Here is a 9,791-nt window from a genome sequence, read left to right as displayed (position 1 = left end):
TAATTTCAGTTTTATTCCATTGTGGTCAGAGAAGATGTTTGTTATTGTTTGAATGCTTTTGAAAGTTTTAAGAATTTTTTGTATGTGTTTGACCTAACACATGGTCTATCCTTGAGAATGATCCAAGTGCTGAGAAGAATGTGTATTCTACAGCCATTGAATGAAGTGTTCTATAAATATCTACTAGGGCCTGTTGGTCTATGGTGAAGATTTAACCCAATGTTTCTTTGTTGATTTTCTGTCTGGAAGATTTGTCCAATGGTAATATTGGAGTGTTGAAGTCTTCAGCTATTACTGTATTTGGGACCAATCTCTCTTTTTAGCTCTGATAATATGTTCTTTATACATCTGGGTGTTTTAGTGTTAGGTGCATATATATTTGCAATTGTTATATCATCTTGCTGAATAGCCCCTTTGTCATGGTAGAATGAGTTTTTTGTCTGTCCTAATAGATTTTGTCTTGAAATCTATTTTGTCTGATATAACTACTCCTGCTCTTTTTTCGTTTCCATTGGCATGGAATATCTTTTTCCATATCTTTATTTTCAGTCTCAGTGTGTCTTTATAGGTGAAGTGTGTTTCTTTTTTTTTTTTTTTTTATTTTTTATTGGATTTTAGGTTTTAGGGTACATGAGCAGAGCATGCAAGACAGTTGCGTAGGTACACACATGGCAGTGTGCTTTGCTTTGCTTCTCCCCTTCACCCACATTTGGCATTTCTCCCCAGGCTATCCCTCCCCACCACCCCCTCCCACTGGCCCTCCCGTTTCCCCCCCAATAGACCCCAGTGTTTAGTACTCCCCTTTCTGTGTCCATGTGTTCTCATTTTTCATCACCCACCTATGAGTGAGAATATGCGGTGTTTCATTTTCTGTTCTTGTGTCAGTTTGCTGAGGATGATGTTCTCCAGATTCATCCATGTCCCTACAAACGACACAAACTCATCATTTCTGATTGCTGCATAATATTCCATGGTGTATATGTGCCACATTTTTCCAATCCAGTCTATTATCAATGGGCATTTGGGTTGATTCCAGGTCTTTGCTATTGTAAACAGTGCTGCAATGAACATTCGTGTACATGTGTCCTTATAGTAGAACGATTTATAGTCTTTTGGATATATACCCAGTAATGGGATTGCTGGGTCAAATGGAATTTCTATTTCTAAGGCCTTGAGGAATCGCCACACTGTCTTCCACAATGGTTGAACTAATTTACACTCCCACCAACAGTGTAGAAGTGTTCCTTTTTCTCCACATCCTCTCCAGCATCTGTTGTCTCCAGATTTTTTAATGATCGCCATTCTAACTGGCGTGAGATGGTATCTCAATGTGGTTTTGATTTGCATCTCTCTGATGACCAATGACGATGAGCATTTTTTCATATGATTGTTGGCCTCATATATGTCTTCTTTCGTAAAGTATCTGTTCATATCCTTTGCCCACTTTTGAATGGGCTTGTTTGATTTTTTCCTGTAGATCTGTTTGAGTTCTTCGTAAATTCTGGATATCAGCCCTTTGTCAGATGGGTAGACTGCGAAAATTTTTTCCCATTCTGTTGGTTGCCGATCCACTCTAGTGACTGTTTCTTTTGCCGTGCCGAAGCTGTGGAGTTTGATTAGGTCCGATTTGTCTATTTTGGCTTTTGTTGCCAATGCTTTTGGTGTTTTGTTCATGAAGTCCTTGCCTACTCCTATGTCCTGGATAGTTTTGCCTAGATTTCCTTCTAGGGTTTTTATGGTGCCAGGTCTTATGTTTAAGTCTTTAATCCATCTGGAGTTAATTTTAGTGTAAGGTGTCAGGAAGGGGTCCAGTTTCTGCTTTCTGCACATGGCTAGCCAGTTTTCCCAACACCATTTGTTAAACATGGAATCCTTTCCCCATTGCTTGTTTTTGTCAGGTTTATCAAATATTGTATAGTTGTATGTATGTTGTGTTGCCTCCGGTGCCTCTGTTTTGTTCAATTGGTCTATATCTCTGTTTTGGTACCAGTACCATGCTGTTTTGGTTACTGTAGCCTTGTAGTATAGTTTGAAATCCGGTAGTGTGATGCCCCCCGCTGTGTTCTTTTTGCTTAGAATTGACTTGGCTATGCAGGCTCTCTTTTGGTTCCATATGAAGTTCATGGTGGTTTTTTCCAGTTCTGTGAAGAAAGTCAATGGTAGCTTGATGGGGATAGCGTTGATTCTGTAAATTACTTTGGGCAGTATAGCCATTTTCACGATATTAATTCTTCCTAACCATGAACATGGAATGTTTCTCCATCTGTTTGTGTCCTCTCTGATTTCGTTGAGCAGTGGTTTGTAGTTCTCCTTGAAGAGGTCTCTTACGTTCCTTGTGAGTTGTATTCCAAGGTATTTTATTCTTTTTGTAGCAATTGCGAATGGCAGTTCGTTCTTGATTTGGCTTTCTTTAAGTATGTTATTTGTGTAGACGAATGCTTGTGATTTTTGCACATTGATTTTATATCCTGAGACTTTGCTGAAGTTGCTTATCAGTTTCAGGAGTTTTTGGGCTGAGGCGATGGGGTCTTCTAGGTATACTATCATGTCATCTGCAAATAGAGACAATTTGGCTTCCACCTTTCCTATTTGAATACACTTTATTTCTTTTTCTTGCCTGATTGCTCTGGCTAGAACTTCCAGTACTATATTGAATAGGAGTGGTGAAAGAGGGCATCCTTGTCTAGTGCCAGATTTCAAAGGGAATGCTTCCAGTTTTTGCCCATTCAGTATGATATTGGCTGTTGGTTTGTCATAAATAGCTTTTATTACTTTGAGATACGTTCCATCAATACCGAGTTTATTGAGGGTTTTTAGCATAAAGGGCTGTTGAATTTTGTCAAATGCCTTCTCTGCGTCAATTGAGATAATCATGTGGTTTTTGTTTTTGGTTCTGTTTATGTGGTGAATTACGTTGATAGACTTCCGTATGTTGAACCAGCCTTGAAGTGTGTTTCTTATAGGCAATAGATCACTGAGTCTTGTTTTTTAAATCTATTCAGCCACTCTGTATCTTTTGATTGGAGAGGATAGTCCATCAGCATTCAAGGTAAGGACTTGAATTGATAGGTAAGGACTAACTCCTGCCATTTTGTTTTTTGTTTTCTGGTTGTTTTGTGATCTTCTTCTTTCTTTGCATCCTGTCTTTCATTTAGTGAAGGTGATTTTCTCTGGTGGTATAATTTAATTTCTTACTTTCAATTTTTTAGTATCTGTTGTATATTTTTTGATTTGAGGTTATTATGAGGCCCCCAAATAGTATCTTATAACCCATTATTTTAAACTGATGACAACTTAACACTGATTGCTTAAACAAACAGACCATAAACAAGCAAAAAGAGGCAGATGATGTCCTTATCTCACGATGGTCTGCAGATGTCCTCGTGGGAATGTCAACAAGCAAAAAGAAAATTAATAAAACCCTACACTTAACTTCATCCACTCACTTTTTGCCATTTTGTTTTTTCTATTTATGTCTTATTGTACTGTGTGTTGAAAAGTTGTTGTAATTATTTTTGATCAGTTTGTGTTTTTTCCTTCCACTTAGGTAATAGTGATTTATATGTCACAATTACAGTGTTATAATATTCTGTGTTTTTCTATGTACTTACTATTTCCGGTGAGTTTTATACTTTCAGGTGACTAATTATTGCTCATTAATGTCTTTTTATTTCTGATTGAAGTATACCCTTTACCATTTCTTGTAGGAAAGGTTTGATGTTGATAAAATTTCTCGACTAGTGTTTGTCTGGGAAAGCCTTTACTTTTCCTTCATGATTGAAGAATATTTTCACTGGATATATTATTCTAGCATTAAAGTTTTATTTATTTTTTTCTTAGCATTTTAAATATGTCCTGCCTCTCCTGGCCTGTAGGGCTTTCACTGAAAAGTCTGCTGCCAGACATGTTGGAGCTCCACTGTGTACTATTTGTTTCTTTTCTCCTGCTGCTTTTAGGATCCTTTCTTTATCCTTCACTTTGTGAATTTGATTATCAAATGCACTGATGTAGTCTTCTTTGAGTTAAATCTGCTTGGTGTTCTCTAATCTTTTTGTACTCAAATATGGGTCTCTTTCTTAAATATTGATAGCTTTGGGAAGTTCACTGTTATTATCCCTTTGAATAAACTTCTACCCCATCTCTTTCTCTATCGCCTCTTTAAGATAAAGAACTCTTAAATTTTCCCTTTTGAAGGCTATGTTCTAGATCTCGTAGGTGTGCTTCATTCTTTTTTATTCTTTTTTCTTTTGTGTCCTCTGACAGTGTATGTTCAACTCACCTATCTTCAATCTCACTAAGTTTTTCTGCTTGATCAATTCTGCTATTAAGATATTCTCATGAATTCTTCAGTATGTTGATTGCATTTTAAACTCCAGAATGTCTTCAGAATTCTCTGGATTACAAGGCAGATACTCTTGTTTTCTTTCTTCACTTTCTCTCAAACAAATGATGTCTCTCTCCTTGTGTTGAGCTGTCTGGAGCTGGTGGTGGGGTGACACAAGCACCCCTGTAGTCACCACTGCTGGGACAGTGCTGGGTAAGACCTGAATCCAGCATAGCGCTGAGTCTTACCCAGAGCCCTCTATAACTCCTACCTGGCTATTGCCTATGCTCACCCATGACCCTAGAGTTCTACAATTAGCAGGTGGCAATACCAGCCAGGCTTGTGTCCTTCCCTTCAGGGTGACGAGTTTCTCTAGGCCCAGGCATATCCAGAGGTACTATTTGAAAGCTAGGGACCAAAGTAAAAAAGTTGAGAAGTTTATGTGGTGTTTTGTTGTACTGTGGGTGACTTGTACTCAAGCCATGAGACGAAGTCCTTCCACTCTTCCCTTCCCTTTCCACAGGCAGAGAAGCCTCTCCCTGCAGCTACCTCCACCACAGGCTCAAAGGGAGTACTGCCAGGCTGCCACCAATGTTCCCTTAAGGCCCAAGGGCTCTTCATTCAGCTTGTGGTGAACGCTGCCTGGCCTGAGACTCACCCTTCAAGGCAGTAGGCTCCCCTCTGACTCAGGGCAGGTCTAGAAATGCCAACCAAGAGCCAAGATCTGGAATTGGGGACCCCAAGAGCCTGCTTGGTGCTCTACTCTAGTGTAGTTGAGCTGGTATCTAAGCTGCAAGACAGAGTCCCCTTTACTTTTCCCTCTGCTTTTCTCAAGTAGAAGGATTCTGTCTTCATGACTACCACAGCTGTGAATATGGTGGGTTTCACCTGAAGTCAGCATATCTCAGAGTCTCACCCAAGGCCAAGGGAGTGTACTACTGAATATTGCTGCTGGTTATTTAGGGCCTGAGGGTTCTTCAGTCAGCAGATGATGAATCCTGGCAGGACTGGGTCCTATCCTTCTAGGCAGTGGGTTTTCTTCTGGTGCATGGTGTGTCTAGAAATGTCCTTCAGGAGCGAGGGCCTGAAATAGCAGCTTCATGACTCTGATTGGTGCCCTATCCTACTATGGCTGAGCAGGTGTTTACGATGTAAGACAAAGTCCAAGTTACTCTTTCCTCTCCTCTCCTCAAGCAGAAGGAAGGAGTCACTTTTATTGCTGTGAGCTGTGCTGCCCGGGTTTTGGGGAGGGGTTGGGCAAGCACTGCCTTAGCTGTCCTGACAGGTGTCACGCTAGTGGTATCTGAGTCCACTGGCTCTGAGCCCAGCACAGCACTGGGACTTGCCTTGTAGTTATAGTTCTTATGGCCTAGATTGCCTTTCAAATGAATTTAGGACCCCAAAGCACTTTATCCTGCTGTGGCAACTCAGGTTCTGACCACTGGGATAGGCAATTCCCCTTTGGCTAAGGTTGGTCTAAATGCTCCCTCTGTGGGTGGGCTGTGACAGGGCAGCACCGAGTTCAATGCGGATTTCCACAATTGCTGCATTCTCCCTCCTCCATGCGCTCAGGTTCTCTCTCAGCTCCATGTGGTGGAAGTTGGGAGATGGGGGAGTGGTGGCCTCAGTGATTCAACTTGTTTTCCTAATCACATCAGTGCCTCTTTCAGTGATATGAAGTTCAAATCAGGTACTATGATAGTTGACTTGATTTTTGTTTCCTATGTAGGTGCTTTTTTTGTGTGTAGATAGTTGTTAAATCTGGAGTCTCAGTTGTCCAGACACAGGGAATGATTCTGCCAGCCCATAGTTCACATGTTATCATAATGAGGCTATAGCCTCCTCAGGTGGAAACTTCAGCATGGTAATGAGGAAATTTTGTGGCAGTTTGTCTGTAAGTTGCTGGGTTATGCCAGGAGTTGATTCCCACCAGCAAGCCTGTAAAACAGGCTGATTGCTCAAGTTGGTTAAATTCTTATAATCCCTGGAGACCCTCCCTGCCTGCTTATACAACAATTAACTGCATTTACTCCTGCAAGACTTCCTGAAGATTTGATATTAAGAGAGTTTTATAAAATCAGACATTGGAGGTTCAAGGAAGAGAAGTGGACTCCAAGGATCATGTCTTTGGGATGAGGACACAAGGGGGAGAGGATGTGATCCCTCTATCCTATGGCTTTAGAGATGAGGCATCCCTGACTGTGATCTGGTACCTGAAGCGAGGAAGGTCCACTCCATCTTTCTTTACAGGAAATGTGGCTCCAGCTTTCAAGGTCCCATCTTCTCCTTCTGCTACTTTGAGCTTGTGAAAAGAGTGGACTCACTTCCTGACATGCCCTATTTTACCTACAGCCAGTGGATTCTGTTGGGCACTGGGATTTCCTGAACCTAGTATACCTGTGCAAGCTTTTATGTTCACAGCCCCTCCTTGGAGAAGCAAGATCTCAATAGCTTCTCCAGAGGAGAGACTTAAATACAGCTGTTTCTGGTGCCACTACTGACATGGAGTCATCCAAGGAATGGAAATCGCTATTTCTGAGGGTCTGGAAGAGGAGCAGAAATATAGAAGTCAGAAATCGCAGACTGAAGGACCAAGGTGTAGATCTGATGGCATCATATCTCTGTTGTATTGTGAGTCAGGCCATCCAAGACCCACTTGGTCCCCAGAACAATCACTTGATTGCTGCACCTGTCTAAAACTTGCAAGAAGGGGCTTCCCCTTCCTGTTACTCATGGATTCTTGAGTGAAGCCCTGTAATGGAGGCCAGGGCAAGGGCTCTCATTATCCATTTCTTCTCTGGGTCTACAAATCCCTAATTTTAGAGGCTGTGCTTTCCTGACAGGCGTTGAATGAACCCTTTGACTCACCACTGGGGACAGCTATGTGGGGCAGAATGGGCAGGAGCCAATCATCTTGATGAGTGCTTGCAATTCTCTATCCTCTTCCTTCCCTTTCTCCTTCCCAAGTGACCAGATGCTCCCCATCTCCAGGACATGGAAGTTTTGGGAAAGATGCCCATCTCTCCTCTGGGCAGTATTACAATCTGTCCATATTGCTGTCTGAACAATTTATCTCCTTCCACATGTGACTCAAATGCTAGATCCACCTCTAGTACAATTCCTAATAGCTGGAGATTTGATGTGCTCATTTAAAAGAAATATCTCTGAGGCTAAACTTTTCTTAAATCTTGGTTTTACCATATTTATAGCATTCTTGACTTTTACTACTTTCTTTTTTTTTGTTTTCTATCATAATGTTCAATTCTATAAAAATGTATTATTCATAAATCATAATCAAACATGTGCATTTTCAGTTTATTCACTGCAGCCTCTTTATCTCTTGGGATAGAAATCATGCCTATAAAAACAAGACTTGTACCATAAAGCATCAAATGGGACCTCAGTACCAAATTGGACTCTATTCTGGAATACAACTAAAACAAGTGGAGATCTATACACAAGTTATAGGTGGGTGTAGGGAGAGGGGTCAGTGGATGGAAAATTACGTAGAGGAGATATCAAGGCCAGGGGACCAATGCTAAGTTGACTCAATTGGATATTTTTTTTTTGAAGGCAGCCCAGGAATAAGGTATCACATGGAGGATGATGGGGGAATTAAGGAATTTGGTCAGATATTGAGGGTGAGAGATTCATGATAAACCAAGTTAGGAGGACTTCTTTAAAACCCAACTCTTGTTCGGGCACTGGTGACTCATGCCTGTAATCCCAGCACTTTGGGAGGCCGAGGCAGGCAGATCACCAGAGGTCAGGAGTTTGAGACCAGCCTGGCCAATATGGTAAAACCCTGTCTCTATTAAATTGCAAAAATTGGCCGGGTGTGGTGGTGCATGCCTATAATCTCAGCTACTCGGGAGGCTGAGGCAGGAGAATAGCTTGAACCCAAGAGTCAGAGGTTGTAGTGAACTGAGATCTCACCACTGTACTCCAAGCTGGGTGACAAGGCAAGACTCTGTTTCAAAAAGTAAGTAAGTAAAAATAAATATAAATATAAATAAATATAAATATAAACCTGACTCTATAAGAAAGGACTAGGAATGAATGACCTAGTTGTGGAGAGGGCTCAGAGGAGATGACTAAAGTTTGGTCAAGGCAAGAGTCTTAGACAGTTGGTAGATGTCAGTTGAGACCTTAACTTTTCAGCCTAAATCAGGGAGAGGGATAAGTCCCTGCTGCTTCATGACAGAAGAAAGTCTCTTATCCTGAAATCTCTCTATTTCCCACAAATCTCAGGTTAGAGGAAGGAAAAATCTCTAGAGTAGATTGTCAGTAAATGACAGCAAAGCAGCTGAAGTAGACACACAGACACTTCCAGATGAATTTCCAAAGCAGTTTATTGCGAGGTTCACAAGGCACTTCAGCTCAGGAAACCTGAAGGGGTAGGGAGACTGATGAGGATAGATGCTGATACCCAGGGTACATAGAGGGATGGGATCTTGGCTATGATTGAGGAGCTTGGCAGATGAGTGATGATGAGGAGTGCTGATGCAGGAGCTTAGATGATGGTATCCAGGTGAACCGGGACCACTGGATACTGTGGAGGGTCCCGTGGATCTCTGTTTTCACATGCAACTACATAGAACTTGTTTGCTTGAGTCGAGGAATACACGCAGTTTGAAATAGTCTGTGGACCTGTGAGGTTACAGTAGGTTAAAGGCACCTGGACTCCACTGTGATGACAATTGTTGAGAGATGCATTATGAGGGCAGGTCATATTTGTGTTACCGCAAACATTAACTACATCAGCAAAAGTTGTATGAAGAAAAGTATTTTTGTTTTTGCATCGAGATTGATACTTGTTAATTGCCCGCATTGCAGAGGTGCAGTGGAGGGGAGCCGTTTGGATGTGCTGGATGCTAAACCACTGAGCCCTGGAATACTGCTGGGGTCTGGCATGGGGTGAGCCCTCTGCACTCAAAAGCCCCAACAGAAGAAGCAGACAAATTTGAGAGGTGAACAGTTTTGGAACCATGTTTCCTGTGAGAAAAGAAGAGAAGAGAAGTAACTACTCCCTGATCTGGTTTTTGTTATGACACACTGTGGTGTCTCACCCCACAGGCCCCTCTGCTGCCACGTGGGAGTTCCATTTCCTTTTTCTTCTTGTCCCCAAAGTGTGCCACATCTCCTAAATACTAACAGTCGCTGCCCCTCCTGTCCCAGCTTTGGAGATGTTGACTTACCCAGTCTCTGCACTGCAGCTCCTGCAAGAACTGATCCAGCTGGTCGTTTTGGGGTTCAGGGGCAGCTGGTCTTCCCTACTTTGAACTGTTTAAATAAAGCAGCTCTTGGTGGGTTGGGCCAGCAGAGCCAGGAGGGAGGGTCTGACTCTTGGCCATGCAGAAACCCACAGATTGGCACATGGTCTACTGTGCAATCAGCCTTTTTATCTGATGACTTGACTGAGCAACAGATATTCAAGGACAGCCCTGTTGCTCTTTCTGCTATAAGG

General features: G+C 42.0%; 1 protein-coding gene and 1 non-coding gene across 2 annotated transcripts; one reads left to right on the top strand and one right to left on the bottom strand.

The window, feature by feature from the left end:
- The first annotated feature begins 3,340 nt into the window (after nucleotides 1–3,340).
- LOC118145373 (small nucleolar RNA SNORD35) lies at nucleotides 3,341–3,399 on the top strand. Its single transcript, XR_004730489.1, has one exon. It is a non-coding gene; the product is annotated as a small nucleolar RNA SNORD35 (small nucleolar RNA).
- A 5,259-nt stretch (nucleotides 3,400–8,658) lies between these two features.
- Nucleotides 8,659–9,589, bottom strand: RNASE3 (ribonuclease A family member 3). The gene is made up of 2 exons (XM_002753747.6): nucleotides 9,523–9,589; nucleotides 8,659–9,319 (listed from the first exon to the last, which is right to left on the bottom strand). The coding sequence occupies exon 2, from the start codon at nucleotides 9,312–9,314 to the stop codon at nucleotides 8,838–8,840; it is 477 nt and encodes a 158-aa protein (XP_002753793.1). The 5' UTR covers nucleotides 9,315–9,319; nucleotides 9,523–9,589; the 3' UTR covers nucleotides 8,659–8,837.
- Between the last annotated feature and the right edge of the window lie 202 nt (nucleotides 9,590–9,791).

Source organism: Callithrix jacchus, chromosome 8, assembly GCF_049354715.1.
Source record: "Callithrix jacchus isolate 240 chromosome 8, calJac240_pri, whole genome shotgun sequence".
NCBI lineage: Eukaryota > Metazoa > Chordata > Mammalia > Primates > Cebidae > Callithrix > Callithrix jacchus.
Note: the sequence above shows the minus strand (reverse complement) of the source record. Positions and strands in the feature narration are given on the sequence as shown.

What these genes read in the sequence shown, in the direction of transcription:
- RNASE3 (XM_002753747.6), bottom strand. Translation starts at nt 9,314, where the DNA reads ATGGTTCCAAAACTGTTCACCTCTCAAATTTGTCTGCTTCTTCTGTTG.